The 16,757-nt window shown below is 40.2% G+C and overlaps 1 protein-coding gene across 1 annotated transcript; it reads right to left on the bottom strand.

The window, feature by feature from the left end:
- Nucleotides 1–5,128: 5,128 nt before the first annotated feature.
- On the bottom strand, nt 5,129–6,115 carry LOC128124343 (vomeronasal type-1 receptor 4-like). Its single transcript, XM_052760484.1, has one exon. It carries the CDS (start codon nt 6,068–6,070, stop codon nt 5,129–5,131), a length of 942 nt encoding a protein of 313 aa, XP_052616444.1. The 5' UTR covers nt 6,071–6,115.
- Nucleotides 6,116–16,757: the final 10,642 nt, after the last annotated feature.

The raw sequence follows: 16,757 nt of genomic DNA, 5'->3' as shown, positions 1-16,757 counted from the left end.
CTAGGCAATCCATGCATCCTTCCTAGGGTCCATCCTGCTAGCTAGCCTCTCTGGAGCTGTGGGTTGCAGTCTGATTATCCTTTGATTTACATCTAGATATCCGCTTATGAGTGTGTACATACCATGTTTGTCTTTCTGAGTCTGGGTTACCTCACTCGGGATGATATTGTCTAGTTCCATCCATTTGACTGCAACAGAAAGGATCAACCAAACTAGTGGAAATGCATGAACTGTGGACTAATAGCTGAGGAGCCCCCATGGTACTAGACTTGGCCTTCTGGACAGGCTAGACTGTTGTTTAGCTTGAACTATTTAGGGGGCACCAGGAAGTGGGACCTGGAACCCTTCTTGGTGCATGAACTTGCCTTTTGGAGCCTAGTGTCTATGGTGGGACACTATGCACAGCCTTAGTATAAGGAGAAGAGACCTGGACCTGCCTCAGTTGAATGTACCAGGCTCTGCTGACTCCTGTAGCTGGAGTTTTCCTGCCTGGCCCACAGTCAGGACAAATCTCTCTCACCTGCCAGTCCCACAGCCACTCAGACCCAACCAAGCAAACACAGAGACTTATATTGCTTACAAACTGTATGGCCATGGCAGGCTTCTTGCTAACTGTTCTTACAGCTTAAATTAATCCATTTCCATTAATCTATACCTTGCCACATGGCTCGTGGCTTACCGGCATCTTCACATGCTGTTTGTCATCTTGGCGGCTGACAGTGTCTCTCTGACTCAGCCTTCCACTTCCCAGCTTTATTCTCCTCCTTGTCCCGCCTACACTTCCTGCCTAGTCAATGGCCAATCAGTGTTTTATTTATTGACTAATCAGCAACACATTTGCCATACAGAACATCCCACAGCAGACTCCCTATGGGAGACTTTGCCTTGGAGGAGGTGGTGTGGGGAGTGGCTTGCGGGTGAAGGCTGGTGGGCAGGAGGAGGGAGAGAAGGGAATCTGTGGTTGGTATGTAAAATGAATAGAAAATCTCTTAATAATAAAAAAAATTAAAAAATCTACTATGCATAAAAGCAAAAAACAAGAAAAAGAAAAAAGAATGAATGTAGTAGGATACTGTGTCCTTCGGATTTATGGTCAAAAGTGGCAAGACTGGATCATGTGGTAGATGTATTTCTAGCCTTTTGAGGAACAACCACATTTGGTGATACATTGTGTACCTTAATAAACTTGCCTGAGGATCAGAGGAAAGAGTCAGCCACAAAATTAGATATAGAGATCAGGCAGTGGTGGCTCACACCCTTAATCCTATAACTCAAGAGAAATAGATGCGTCTGCATCTCTGTGAGTTCAAGGCCACACTGGAAACAGAGCCAGAGAGTGGTGGCACACACCTTTAATCCCAGTACTAGGAAGCACGCATGCCTTTAATTCCAGAAAGTGATATCTGAGCAGAGAAAGGTATATAAGGCATGAGGAAACAGGAACTCACTCTCTTGAGGCTGAGGATTTCATAGAGGTAACAACTACTGGCTGGCTGTTCTGCTTGTCTGATCTTTCAGCTTTCACCCTGATATCTGGCTCTGGGTTCTTTATTAAAAGACCATCTAAGATTCAAACAACATCCACACTGTTTTGTATAATGGCTGAATCAGTTTGCACACCAAACAGAGTAAAGAAGTATCTCCCTTTTGGAGCATCCTCCTTAGCATTCGTCATCATTTGATTTAACGATCTGGGTCATTAAGACTGGGTTAAGGTGAAATCTCAGAGTAATGTTAATTTGCATTTCTCTGCTGGCTATTGATATGGAATAATTTTTTAAATTTCTATACCATTGGTTTTTCATGAAATTAGACATAGAGATCAGGCAGTGGTGGCTCACACCCTTAATCCTATAACTCAAGAGGTATAGATCCGTCTGCATCTCTGTGAGTTGAGAACTCTGTTTAATTCTATACCCATTGAGTTTATGATTTTCCTGTCAACCATCATCACTTACCTCATTGCAGACATCCTTGCCTAATTTGCATACACATCCATCTTATGCAACTGTGTTATTCATTCCAAGAAGCTTAGACCTGATCCATGTCATCCTCAGACATTAATGGAACCTCCATTATCTCTTATTCATATATCCAATTTCCCTGCTCTGCATCAACATGCAATAAAGTATTTTAGGATGATTCCTCTTTTAACTATGCCAAACAATCCTAAAGGAAAAAGCACTCATTTTTCAGATATTTTTCAATATTCTATGAAAGCCCTATAAACATCTACCTATGAACATAACATCTGTATATTTTAGGGGACTTTTAACCTACAAAGGCCCTCTTCTTACCCTGATTCACTCTCTTGTTGTTCATTTAACTTCTTTGAATGTCCATCCCATCCTCCTTGGACCAATTTCTTAAACTCATACGGAATGAGATTTCACCAAAAAAAAGTATCTGAATTGTTGGGGTGCCACTGTTTTAGAAGGTAACGGAAACATCAGAAAATAGGATAAAGTTAGAAGAGGTAGATCATGACTGAGTCTTTGCAGGTTAGACTCCTGGATCCTAATGCTTTTCAGACCTCTGGAAATTTCACAATAACTCATGAACAATCTCACTTTTTTGCAATGTCTTCCTTCAATGTCTCAAGTACCTGCTGTTCATGGTAACTCTATTTTTTTTTTTTTTTGCATCTCTTGGATGAAGCCACCTTGATCCTAGTAGATAATGATTTTGAGGTTTTCTCGAGATGGAAATTTTGTCATATAATTGGAAATGGATTAGTGTTAGTTTTTCTTTAATGTTCTGGTTGGATTCTGTCCTGAATCCATCTGGCTGTCTTTTTTTTATGTCAATTTATTTATTTATTTATTTTAATTTATTTTGCAATACAATTCAGTTCTACATATCAGCCACAGATTCCCTTGTTCTCCCCCCTCCTGTCCCCCTCACCTTCCCCCCCACCCCCCCCCCCATTCCCATCTACTCCAGGGCAAAGCCTTCCCCACAGACTGAGGTCAACCTGGTAGACTCAGTCCAGGTAGGTCTAGTCCCCTCCTCCCAGGCCGAGCCAAACAATCCTGCATAGGCCCCAGGTTTCAAACAGCCAACTCATGCAATGAGCACAAGATCTGGTCCCACTGCCTGGATGCCTCCCAAACAGATCAAGCCAATCAACTGTCTCACCCATTCAGAGGGCCTGATCCAGTGGGGACCCCTCAGCCATTGGTTCATAGTTCATGTGTTTCCATTCATTTGGCTATTTGTCCCTGTGCTTTATCCAACCTTGGTCTCAACAATTCTCGCTCATATAAACCCTCCTCATTCTCGCTAATTGGACTCCCAGAGATCCACCCAGGGCCTAGTCATGGATCTCTGCATCCAGATCCCTCAGTAGTTGGATGAGGTTTCTAGCACAACAATTAGGGTGTTTGGCCATCCCATCACCAGAGTAGGTCAGATCGGGCTGTCTCTTGACCATTGCCAGCAGTCTGTTGTGTGGGTATCTTTGTGGATTTCTGTGGGCCTCTCTAGCACTTTGCTTCTTCCTATTCTCATGTGGTCTTCATTTACCATGGTCTCCTATTCCTTGTTGTCCCTCTCTGTTGTTGATCCAGCTGGGATCTCCCGCTCCCCCAAGCTCTCTTTCCCTCAACCCTCGCCTTTCATTACCCCCACTCATGTCCAGGCTGTTCATGTAGATCTCATTCCATTTCTCTGTCATTGGGCGATCCCTGTGTCTTTCTTGGGGTCCTGTTTTCCAGGTAGCTTCCCTGGTGATGTGAGTAGCAGACAAGTCATCTTTGTTTCATGTCTAGTATCCTGCTATGAGTGAGTACATACCATGTTTGTCTTTCTGAGTCTGGGTTACCTCACTCAGGATGATTTTTTCTAGATCCATCCATTTGTCTGCAAACCTCATGATGCCATTGTTTTTCTCTGCTGAGTAGTATTCCATTGTGTATATGTACCACATTTTGTTTATCCATTCTTCAGTTGAAGGGCATCTGGGTTGTTTCCATGTTCTGGCTATTACAAACAATGCTGATATGAACATAGCTGAACAAGTGCTCTTATGGTGTGGTTGAGCATTTCTTGGGTATATGCCCAAGAGTGGTATAGCTGGATCTTGGGGGAGATTGATTCCCAATTTTCTAAGAAAGCGCCATATTGATTTCCAAAGTGGTTGTACAAGCTTGCATTCCCACCAGCAGTGGAGGAGAGTTCCCCTAGCTCCACATCCTCTCCAGCATAAGGTGTCTCAACCAACTTTCAGCAATTACTGATATTGTCACCACATTGTTGGGAATCTGGGATGCTGCTGGAAACTCCAAGAACTTGTCTGCTCTTTATATAACCACCTCAGCCTTTTATAGCCATAATAAAAATCAAAAGGAGTCAACATATTCCACAGAGTGGAATGTCACATAATTGTGGTTGGAGGAACATAAGAGAAAATGTTCCTATTAAAGCTACAAAGAGTGCTGAATAGATTGTGGCATACATACAAGAGTGGTATGGCTTGATTGCACTATTCTTATTAATCTCCAATCACAGCATTGTAAAGATACCATTACTCTTCCTCAAATACATGTTTTTATTTAGACCAATGAGAGGTACTATTCTGACTTGAATAAGTGGTGTAGTATAGGTAGGACATGGCTCATGGCAGACTGTGGTTTGTACCTCCAGAGCAGGTGCCGGCAAGGTGATCAGGAGCTTTTCCATAACAAGAGATTGGGGCACTGATGTGCTGAAACAGATGTGAACTGAGCAAGGCATTCTGTGTTGAAAGTTTATTGCTTAAATAGTAGCTGTGGTTGCAGAGTCTTGTGCTGGTAGAGTTTATCTTCCATAAAATAAATATTATATGTACAGAGCCTTCAGAATATTATGTATCCATCCACCTGATGTCAAAACTGGTGATAATTTGTTGAAAACATATTGAGCATTTATTCATCAAGGCAGCCTGAACCAAAAAAAGTCTGTGAAATGCGTCACATAAAGGCTGTATAAGCCAGGAACCCAAGGGTTTTGCTAGATTTGAATGAAACATCCAATATTGGAAGAAACTTGAAAGATCCTTACAGTTTACCTTATACAAACAAATGTCTTCCCCAAAGTAGTTTTGTATTGTTCCATTTTTCAAAAATTGGATACTGAAAAAGCATGCAATTTAAATATTTACAATAATATTAGAGGATTCTGTATTCTTTATCCAAAGAAAGCAGAGTCTGGAGAGAGGGGAGAATTGACTCATAAGTAAAAAGGGACTCAAAGAGGGAAAACACAAAGTTATAATGCTTGTGATCATTATTGGCCACCAATTTTGACGAGACAATAGAGCACTGCAACCATGTGCAATAGTAGAGAGGGTATAAAAAGCCAGAAAGGTGAACACTAGAACAAGGATGTTTTGGGTGGCTCTGGACTCAGGAGAGTTTCTGTGGAAAGCATAAGTGCTGCGGATATGTTGAACTCGCTGTTTGTGCCTATACAAAAAGACAATCATTGAGCTGCTGGACCAGGTGATGAGGACAGAAAATACAAGTTCGGGAAACACAAACAATGCTATGTATGTGGAGATTGTGAATTTGTCATGACCTACAACAGTATAGTATTTAAAATCTGTCTTTTTTGTTATGTTTTTCCTTCTTAATTTTATGGACATATGCAAAGGGAAAAGAACATTTACCATGATGTACAAGAACCAGCAGAGAGAAATGTAGACACCAATGTCCTTGGGAGATTTGACTCTAAGATTCTTCCAAAAGGAGTTCCTAGGGCTGATCATGATGGCCTGGAAAACACTCAAGAGACAGATGGTGGCAATGGACATGATCCTGAAAACTCTTTGAGCATACATAAAAAGTTGGTAACTCCAATCATTGAAGAAAAGTTTCAACACAAAAATGATCATTGTGTTGCCCATTCCTTTAGAGAGAATGATCAAGATGTTAACCATAATCAGATGCATGAGAATTAAATCCAAGGGCTTTACTTTGTATTTCTTGTAATAAATAGCTATGTAGTAGGCAAGAAGAGAGACATTTCCCAAAATTCCAACTGTACTCTGAATCAAGAATATTAGTCCTATTACCAAATTCTTGAGGTCCATTTTGTTATTGAGCAAAATTTACTTCAAAATATGCCAACAGTCACATCTCAGAGAAAAATTTTGTGTTTTTATTGCTAAGATGGTTTTGTTTACTTGGTGTCACAAATGCACAAGAATCACATTAGTTGAAGACTGAAAACCCAATGTGGTAATCACAACATGAGCTTGTCCACACCACCTCTCACAGTTATTTTAACACCAAGACAACAATCAGTAAGAACTGCTGGAATCTTCAAATGCATGTATATATGAAGCTAATTCGCATTATATTTCACACAAAAGTCAGCACTAAGATTGGGGCAAAATTATCCTGGCAGAAGCAATGACCAGTGAGTTCAATAGGAAAGTATGTTCAATTTTGCAAGTCCACTGATATTGGAGAAAAAGTTTTCTCTTGTCATTTTCTCTAAGGAAGAAATCCATTGTTAATGCCTTTCCCATAACAATATTAATATTAAAGCAGAAATATTACAACAGGAATGAGAATTTTTCTATTCTTTGCTAATTAGGTTTATTATGTAGTGCTAACCATTAGGTGAAAATGATGAATTAGATAATGTTACATTAAGAGATAACCCCTAGATTATACCCCCTACACATTCACATGGAACAATGGTGGTGTAGAGTTAAGATAAAGAGACAGGGGAGAGGAGACACATTCTGAATAAAGAAATGTTATCATACACAATGGAGAGAAAAGAGGTGAATGATTCCAACACAAATTAGTTAGAAGGAGGCAATACTCTATAAATGATGTTAGGGGAAGAATGTCCAGTGTTTCTATCTGATCTATTATCTTACTCATCACTCAGAAGTAGGAATGTGAAGCAGAAGTCACAGGAAACACTAGCTCTTGGTAACCACATGGAAGAAACTTGAATCCTGGCTACGGTGTTCATGTTACTTCACACAATTTCCCAAATGAGAGGCTGAGAGTTTATATAACAGATGTACACCTTCCTGTAGAAAACCTAGCTCTTATAGACTAGATGAGCTTTCGTAGGTAATGCTCAGAACCTACATCCAGTGATTGACTTGAAGGCATATAAATACAAACCCACACTTTGGCAGTAGAGTGATTCACTGATGTCTATACAATGCCATCCTATGCACAATGTAAATGCAATCAGGAGTGCATTGACAGCACTCACACTGAAATCCACTTCGAAAATGTAAGAGATCTTGTTCTAATATTTGAATTATGAAAAGAGCAATACATGGAAGCAGTGTTCTACTCTTTCAAGGCTTAACAGAGACAAGAATCTACTGCTAATAATTTCCCCTCCTGCTATAACCCATCAAGGTTTTTTTTTTCTTTCATGTGTCTGTTTTACTGCATTTTCAACTTGGGCCTCCCCTGAAACAGGCACATACACACATTGAAGAATGCACTTTGGTACTGTTTGAATCACACATCACCCCACTTGATTCCACACCATTTCACTTCTAAAGAAAAACATTTACACATAGGTAGAATTTGCAAACTATGAAATAAATAATGCGAAAATGGAAGGCCAAGGGGTAAATATGGTATGCGCTGTGGTTGTAACCTAAGTTGAAGCTCTTGCCTAATGTGTATAAGGCTCTAAATTCTGGAAACTTCAGCAATGAAATGGGTATAAGCCATCCTGAGATTACAGTGATCTCAGAATATTATGAAACAAGGGGAAATGACAGAAACTGCATGTGTGCTAGAACAGAATTTTGCAAGACACACAATGGCATTGCTACCTTTACTTTAACACAGTGTTCCCAAAATCAAGATGGAAAACAGGGACTGTTAGAAAGACAACATCCTGCCCAGTCACAGATGTAGTACTGCCTAGAAACATTTCCTCCAAGCAGGGTTAGAACCTAGCTCATTCCTAGGATTAGATGTTTTTCTTAAGTTTTGTTTCTAAAGTCTATTTATAAACACAAAGTCATTTTTTGAAATTTGTGATTGCCATACTGCAAAATTATTCTGTGATTCATGTGTACAATGAATGGAAATCTGAATCACATAATTAACATAATCCTGAAGCATCTTGGAAATCAGATTTTATCAGGTTTCACAGTTTTTAATAGGCAGCCTGAGAGAGGATTTAGTTGCACTTTTGCTACATCAAGAATTAGAATAAGTTCAGGGACAATGTCTTTTTCCTACTAACTTGGCCTATATATACCTCCTAAAGTCTCCCTGTCTCTTGACTGAATCTCTACTGTTCTGTCTCTACCAAGCATCAATTTTAAGAGGTGTGCACTTACCATACCTCTCTTTCAGGCTTTCTTTGTCTTTGAGGATGAGAACAATATGGTCCCCTGACTTTTCCCTCTGCAGAATCTTCAGCTCAGTGTATAGCTCCTGACATGACAGCCAATACTATGGATGAGAGAGGGAGTCCAACCCTAACATAACGGTTCATAGATCTGTGACCTCAACTCCCTTCAGAAATGCAATTTTTATCTCAGCCACAGTCATGATGACAGAGCTAGCTTTGGGAGCCAAGCACTTTTCTATTATTTTCCAGTGGATAATTATCAAAGACACTGATGAGTTCCTTGTAAGTGTATCCAAAGAGATAATGTGTTTGGAGAGGCTTATACATTATCCTGATCATGGATGGATGACTAGGAGGGAAGGTTCAGTGAGTATCAAAGTCTCATGAGAGATCCCTCTAAGGAGTTTCACAAGTCTCTTTAAATATGACTAGCCTTCTCTGGGATTTCCTAAATAAAATCAAGTTAATTATTATCTTTTGGATCCATGTGCTTCTCATTTTCAATCTGAACACAGTCATTCATGAGTTCTGGGAATTCTACTGAAGTACAAGTAAAAAGGAAAGAATGACATCATAATCTACACAAGAATTTTTTCCTTTCAATTGAACTCAATGCAAATAAACAGGAAATAATGATATGGAAATATGATTATCTATGTTAGAGTTATAAACCAAGCAACAACTGTAAATCAAACAGAGCCCTATCTTAGAATTATTTCTATATGTAATCATTAATCACAACTGATATCGTATGTATCCAATAAATTTTACATAATGAATTGCCACTTTCTCTTTCTTAAAAGCACTAAATATAGAAGAGAATAATAAAGTCATTTTTAATACTAATAAGATTAGGAGAATTAATTTTTAGCATTTAATGGAAAAGCATAAGAATTAAAGGTTGAAAATTTATCTTCTATCCATGAAGCATCTCACTTTCAGTGTTTAAGGCCAATATAGGAATGAGAGAGATAACATCTAAAGCAAACCACCACCAATTCCAACAGACAAAAAAGCAAACTTTAGCTCAACAGCTGTGGAACATGTATGGGACTGGAATAGGCCCTCTACATATGGGACACAGTTGTGTAGCTTGATTTGTTTGAGGGGCCCCTGGCAGTGGGATCAGGATCTATCCCTGGTAACATGAACTGGCTTTCTGGAGCTAGCTATGGTGGGATGCCTTGCTCAGCCTTGATGCAGGGAGTATGGGCTTGGTCCTGCCTCATCTGTATGTACAAGGATTTTCTGACTCCCCATGTGAACCTTTACCCTTTTGGAGGAGGAGATGGGTGATGGGTCAGTGGGGAAGGCTGGAGTGGAGTGGAAGGAGGGAGAAGAGCCTGATCTGTGGTTGGTATGTAAAATGAATAAAAAATTTCTTAAATAAAAAGAACCTTTGGTCTAAAGTTTTCTCTGTACTTGACTAATTCTCTAGAAAATATTAACAACACAGAAACTTCCATAATTATTACAGGGAAAGAATAGTCCTCAAAATATCCCAAGTAGAAAAAGATATAGTAAAATTTAGGATAATAATTTTTGGATAAAGCATTCTTGCCTGGCTACCCATATGCTGTACTACTTATCTATGCCTAATATAGATATATTGGTTTAATAGAGAACATGAGATCGTTAGTACTCAGATTTCCAAAGACAGATAGTGTCATGGGGGTGGTGTGAATCTAGGTCTACTCTTGCAGGCAGTACCGACCCCAGAGGGCAGGTTGTATAAATCAAGCATAGTGATGGGTGTGATGCTTTACAGGATGTCAGAATTGATACACCTGCATAATCTGATACATACAGACTCACTTAAGTCTCTCACGTGTGGTCCTGTATTTGTCCTCTACCAATTTGGGCCGTCACTGAGGTAAGGAGGAAGAATAAAATTCCGAGGAACCAGAGTAGTAAAAAGAATGTCTAACAACACACAGGATATAGGAGAGTTATTATTTGAGGAAAACAACAAAGAGTATACTGATGCAGGGTTTAGTGGGTTTAGAAGCTAGCAAGAAGCCAATGTCACCTGGGCAGGGACCAGAAAATGGAAAAGAGAGCAGAAAATGAGCCCAGTGTGTATGGAAGATATAGCAGGTATTACAGAGAACAATGAAAATTTTCTTTCATACTTCATAATTTAGATATCATGAAGTGTTTCATTACTCATTTTAGGTAAACATACAATTTTATCACATTAAATAAAATGTAGCTATATTTTTAATGCTGTGGGATGGTCTGTATGTCAAATGTGTTGCTGATTGGTCAATGAATAAATCACTGATTGGCAGTGGCCAGGCAGGAAGTATAGGCGGGACTAACAGAGAGGAGAATGGAGAGAACAGGAAGCTGGGTGAGAGAGACACTGCCAGCCGCCATCAGGACAAGGAAGATGTAAAGTACCGGTAAGCCACAAGCCACATGGCAAGGTATAGATTAATAGAAATGGATTAATTTAAGCTGTAAGAACAGTTAGCAAGAAGCCTGCCACAGCCATACAGTTTGAAACCAATATAAGTGTCTGTGTTTACTTGATCGGGTTTGAGCGGCTTGGGACTGTGGGCCAGGCAGGAAAACTTTAGCAACAAATGGCGTCCAACGTGGTGGCAAGAGTTTCCACCTAAAACCTGAGAAAAGATTCTAAAATGGAGCTAAAAGCAGTTCCTAATTGTCTCTCTCAAATGAGCGGCAGCTGCCGGTTTGAGCTACTGGCGGGTTCCTAGTGTGTGCGCTCGACCTGCAGCATGGCGGGAATGAGGCCTCTGCAAGTGGCACATTAAGCTGCTTGGTGGATTTAGCCTTTACTAGTACAAAACAAAAAAAAAGAGGTTTCTGGGCTGTACACTGCTTGGATAAAAGCATAGACCCACGATGGCTCCCAGAGCTGGCGGTAAGCATACCGCCGCCATGTTGGGAAGCTGAGGTGGGCAGAGCCAGCAGCCAGAGCTGCTGCAGTTTAAGGCAATAGATTCACAATAAGACAGATTCAGATGTAATAGTTTAAAATGTGTGTAAAATATACGTAGGCTTGAAAGAGATTAAAAAAGTGATATATACAGTTACAGAAACGAATACATAGTTTTAAAAAATAAAGTCTTTAAAGAGATAGTAAAATTAATATAAAAAATAAGCCCCGTAAAGATGAATATTACACAGAGAATCTGGATTGTGTTGTCTTTGGGATTTTTAACTGCAAAAAAACATTTGATTGTAAAAGTTGTTGAGTCATGCCAAAATGTATATTTTAAAGGTACCTTGACTTCAAAGTTTGGATATAAGGATATGTTGCTTTGGAAAGGAGACTCTGCTTTTGTTTCCACAGAAAGCCAGAGGCTATGGATTTGTTCCAGATTAAGACACATCAGGTTTGACCAGCCAAGATCACCTGAAAGGTCTCTGATGACACCATGGCCCAGATGATCCAACATCCAGAACCGTTTCAAGACAACTGGCTCAGATGATACAGCCTCACGGACTACTCCATGATCCTAAAATTTTCTTTGTTTCCCCAGACGATACAGCGCCCCCCTCCAGCAGGAAGCAGTAAGAAAAGCTACGCCCAAATTCCCAAATATACCAAGCTGACTTTGGAGATGTGTAAAGGTTAAAACCTTCCTTTTTAAGAAAAGAAAAGGGGAAGTGCTGTGGGATGGTCTGTATGTCAAATGTGTTGCTGATTGGTCAATGAATAAATCACTGATTGGCAGTGGCCAGGCAGGAAGTATAGGCGGGACTAACAGAGAGGAGAATGGAGAGAACAGGAAGCTGGGTGAGAGAGACACTGCCAGCCGCCATCAGGACAAGGAAGATGTAAAGTACCGGTAAGCCACAAGCCACGTGGCAAGGTATAGATTAATAGAAATGGATTAATTTAAGCTGTAAGAACAGTTAGCAAGAAGCCTGCCACGGCCATACAGTTTGAAACCAATATAAGTGTCTGTGTTTACTTGATCGGGTTTGAGTGGCTTGGGACTGTGGGCCAGGCAGGAAAACTTTAGCTACATTTTTAATATTCAGGAAATTTAGCTAAGCCATGGAAATTCTAGTCACTGTCACTTGGGATGGCAAAGGTTGCTTGGGATTCACAAGTGAGGAATCCAACAAGTTAGTCTTGGATATAAGAAGACAGAAAGAATTGTTAGACATTCCACAAGAAATGTCCAGGATCCTAATGTACAGAGAAATCTAAACATATTAGAAAATTCTCTGCAAATAGAGAAAATGTTAACAATATATGTATTTTCAAAATGGGGTATGAGTTCACAAGAAAAGACATTGTATGTAAAGAAGACCAGAAAATACTCAAGTAATCCTCTACAGGATATTTCACTTCCAGACTGACGGTCTTGCCAATAAATTTATCATTAACTGCCCTGTAAGTTATACATTCATTTAAGTTCTTGCAGCTGCACCATACCTTCATCACCCAAGACATACCAGCAATGTGTTTCCTTTTGCACCAATAAAATGAGTTATTACAAAAAATATATTTTAAGAAAAATTAGAACAGAAGAAATTTTGTCTGGTACACATATTTGGTAAAACCAAAATATATTACAAAGGGTTTTTAAGCATTAGATTACCAAAAAAAAAAAAACTATACAATGTATGAGGGATACTCTGCACTTCAAGATGTCCCACTGTGTGACTTCCCTTTGAAGACACAGAAGTCAGTTGCCAGCCGGTGGTTTTTCTCTTGAACCCTGGAGGGTCTGGGAATCAGGACTGCAAGAGGAATTATTCAGTGAAGTTCCAACCCTGGGTGTGAGGAGAGGAGGGGGCAATAGGTGCAAGGGAAGGAGCTGGCTCACTGTCACTCAGTGTCTTGTTGGTGAAGGGTCAAAGGAGGTCCCCAGAACACTTGCTATGGAGGGTGCTCTGGGGAGTGTCCTGCCTCTGGTTCTGCCTTGGGAAAGGACATCCCTGATAGGGGCATTTGGTTCTTTTAGTTTCCAAACTTAGCAGTTTAATGTCACTGACTTATATTATAGGCTTGGGGTGGAAAAGATAGAAAGACCTAGAATCTCATGTTTGCAGTGTAGGGTGGGTTCCATCTAATGGAATAAGTAAGAGAGGGGTTGTAGATAGGCACAGTAAAGCCTCTAATCCATACCTGGGGGTAACTTGACTTTCAAAAAATTAAGAGTACAAACAATACACTTTTAAACTCACAAAAGTCATATTTAACAAATGTCTCCAGATTGAAAGCTGTCTTAGTTATTATTTGAATTGCTGAGATAAAATACAATGAGCAAAAGTAACAAGGGTAGGAAAGATTTATTTCATCTTATAGTTCCACATTAGTCCTTCACTGGGAGAAGACAGGTCAGGAAGTCAAGTCCAGAATCTGGAGGCAGGAATTGATTCAGAGGCCATGGAGGAAGATTGCTTAATGCCTTGCTCCAAATGGCTTGCTCAGTTTGCTTTTGGATAATACCTAAGGCCAATAGGCCAGAGATCGTTCCTCCCATAGTGGGCTTGGTCCCTTATAACAATCGTTAATCAAGAAAATTCCTGATGGATTTGCCTAGTGTCTAAACTTTTTGGAGTGAACAAAGGACGTTCACTCTTCCCAGATGATGCTAGCTTGTGTCATGTCAACATAAAACTGATCAACACAAAAGTGGTAACAGATAACAATCACATCCCTTAATGACTATATATTTCTAGCATGATCTAGGTATGCTAAAGTCACCTTTCAATTTAGACAGCTGCTACTGAGTCTGTCCCCCTGGGTAGGTTTGCCCTGGATCAGGAATTCTGAGTAACAGATTGATGGGGTGGGCCCAACCCATTTTGAGTGAGTTCTCAAAGCAGACTGAGCAAACCATGAGGACTTAACAAGTAAGCAGCATTTCTTCCTGGCCTCTGCAATAGCATCTTCCTCCATATTTCTGTCCTGTTTGAGTTTCTGCCCTGACTTCCTTCAATAGTGACACTGATATGGAAGGATAAGCCAAATAAACTCTTTCCTCCTCAAGTTGGTTTGAATTATAATATTTCATAATGGCAAAAATAACACTAACTTGTAGATGTAACCAATGGTCTTATTAAATAGGAAACACAGAGCCAATTTCTGTGGTGGTATTTTACTTGTATTGAAATGTGATTTTAATTGTATGTTAATAAATAAAGTTGTCTGGGGGTCAGAGCTATTGGAGCCATAGCAAGTGCGTGGCGGCGGTGGCGCACGCCTTTAAGGACCTGGAGGGCGGTACATACAGGCAGTGATGAGGCAGTCACATGTTTGGGTTTACAACCAATGAGAAGGCAGAAAAGAAAGACTATAAAGACATACACACACAGGAAGTAGGTCCCTTTTCGGAGAGCTCTCTTGGCTGGAGAGGATCCCTGAATCAGGAAGGGTGAGGCTCTTAGCTCTGACCTCTTGGCTTTCTTCTCTGAATTGGCTCTGTGTTTCTTATTTAATAAGACCATTGGTTACGTCTACAATTGGCGTCCAACGTGGTGGCAAGAGTTTCCACCTAAAACCTGAGAAAAGATTCTAAAACGGAGCTAAAAACAGCTTCCTAATTGTCTCTCTCAAATGAGTGGCAGCTGCTGGTTTGAGCTACTGGCGGCTTTCTAGCGTGCATGCTCGACCTGCAGTATGGCAGGAATGAGGCCTCTGCAAGTGGCACATTAAGCTACGTGGTGGATTTAGCCTTTACTAGTACAAAACAAAAAAAAAGAGGTTTCTGGGCTACATGCTGCTTGGATAAAAGCATAGACCCACGATAGCTCCCAGAGCTGGTGGTAAACCACCACCATGTTAGGAAGTTGAGGTGGGTGGAGCCAGCAGCCAGAGCTGCTGCAGTTTAAGGCAATAGATTCACAATAAGACAGATTCAGATGTAATAGTTTACAATGTATGTAAAATATACGTAGGCTTAAAAGAGAAAAAAAGTGATATATACAGTTATATAAACAAATACATAGTTTTAAAAAAATAAAGTCTTTAAAGAGACAGTAAGATTAATATAAAAAAATAAGCCACGTAAAGATGAATATTACACAGAGAATCTGGATTGTGTTGTCTTTGGGATTTTTAACTGCAGAAAAACATTTGATTGTAAAAACTGTTGAGTCATGCCAAAATGTATATTTTAAAGGTACCTTGACTTAAAAATTTGGATATAAGGATATGTTGCTTTGGAAAAGAGTCTCTGCTTTTGTTCCCACAGAAAGCCAAAGGCTATGGATTTGTTCCAGATTAAGATACATCAGGTTTGACCAGTCAAGACCCCCTGAAAGGTCTCCGATGACACCATGGCCCAGATGACCCAACATCCGGAATGGTTTCAAGGCAACTGGCTCAGATGATACAGCCTCACGGACTACTCCATAATCCTAAAATTTTCTTTGTGTCCCCATAAGATACAGCGCCCCCCTCCAGCAGGAAGTAGTAAGAGAAGCTACGCCCAAATTCCAAAATTATATGTAATTTTACTTTGTTAAGGTTAAAACCTTCCTTTTTGAAAAAAAAGGGGGGGGAAGTGCTGTGGGATGTTCTGTATGGCAAATGTGTTGCTAATTAGTCAATAAATGAAACACTGATTGGCCATTGACTAGGCAGGTAGTGTAGGCGGGACAAGGAGGAGAATAAAGCTGGGAAGTGGAAGGCTGAGTCAGAGAGACACTGCCAGCTGCCATGATGAGAAACAGCATGTGAAGATGCCGGTAAGCCACGAGCCATGTGGCAAGGTATAGATGAATGGAAATGGATTAATTTAAGCTGTAAGAACAGTTAGCAAGAAGCCTGCCACAACCATACAGTTTGTAACCAATATAAGTCTCTGTGTTTACTTGGTCGGGTCTGAGCAGCTGTGGGACTAGCAGGTGAGAGAGATTTGCCCTGACTGTGGGCCAGGCAGGAAAACTCTAGCTACACTAACTTGTGAGGAACCAGCCCCCACAATTATTTACCCCAGGGCCTCTTGAGTAATGAGGGATAAGAGACTTAGATATAGAGGGAAGAGAAACAGAGAGAAATGCAGGATAGACTCAGGTGGGCCTGGATCCTTATCCAAACAGGCCCAGAACTTTATTCCAAATGTCTGCTTATAACAATGCCAAGAGGTGGAGAAAAAGACCTCCCCCATGCTAGTTACAGTCAGCCCCTTACAAACACCTGGTACCCAGGCCTGTGGTCCAATCAACCTCTTATTTAGTCCTGCTGGGTACAGCCACTAGGAAACCTAGTGGGCTACAACTGGTCCCTCTTCTTTATATTTTAAAAGAACAAACTCTTGATGCAACTGCATCAAACTTAACATAATAATTCCTACTCTTAACCTTCCTACAAACCTACTCTCAACCTACAAATCTACATGAGAACAATTTCTTTACCTTTTTTTTGAAGGCCAGCATAAAATGATGTATTTTTCTAAGTGAGGAGAATTGGTCCTAGAAATAATTAAAAGATC

This window comes from Peromyscus californicus, unplaced genomic scaffold (genome assembly GCF_007827085.1).
Source record: "Peromyscus californicus insignis strain IS unplaced genomic scaffold, ASM782708v3 Scaffold_4__1_contigs__length_199733344, whole genome shotgun sequence".
In the NCBI taxonomy this organism is placed as follows: domain Eukaryota; kingdom Metazoa; phylum Chordata; class Mammalia; order Rodentia; family Cricetidae; genus Peromyscus; species Peromyscus californicus.
The sequence above is the reverse complement of the archived record's forward strand: the minus strand, read 5'-3'. Positions and strand labels throughout refer to the sequence as shown.

What these genes read in the sequence shown, in the direction of transcription:
- LOC128124343 (XM_052760484.1), bottom strand. Translation starts at nt 6,070, where the DNA reads ATGGACCTCAAGAATTTGGTAATAGGACTAATATTCTTGATTCAGAGT.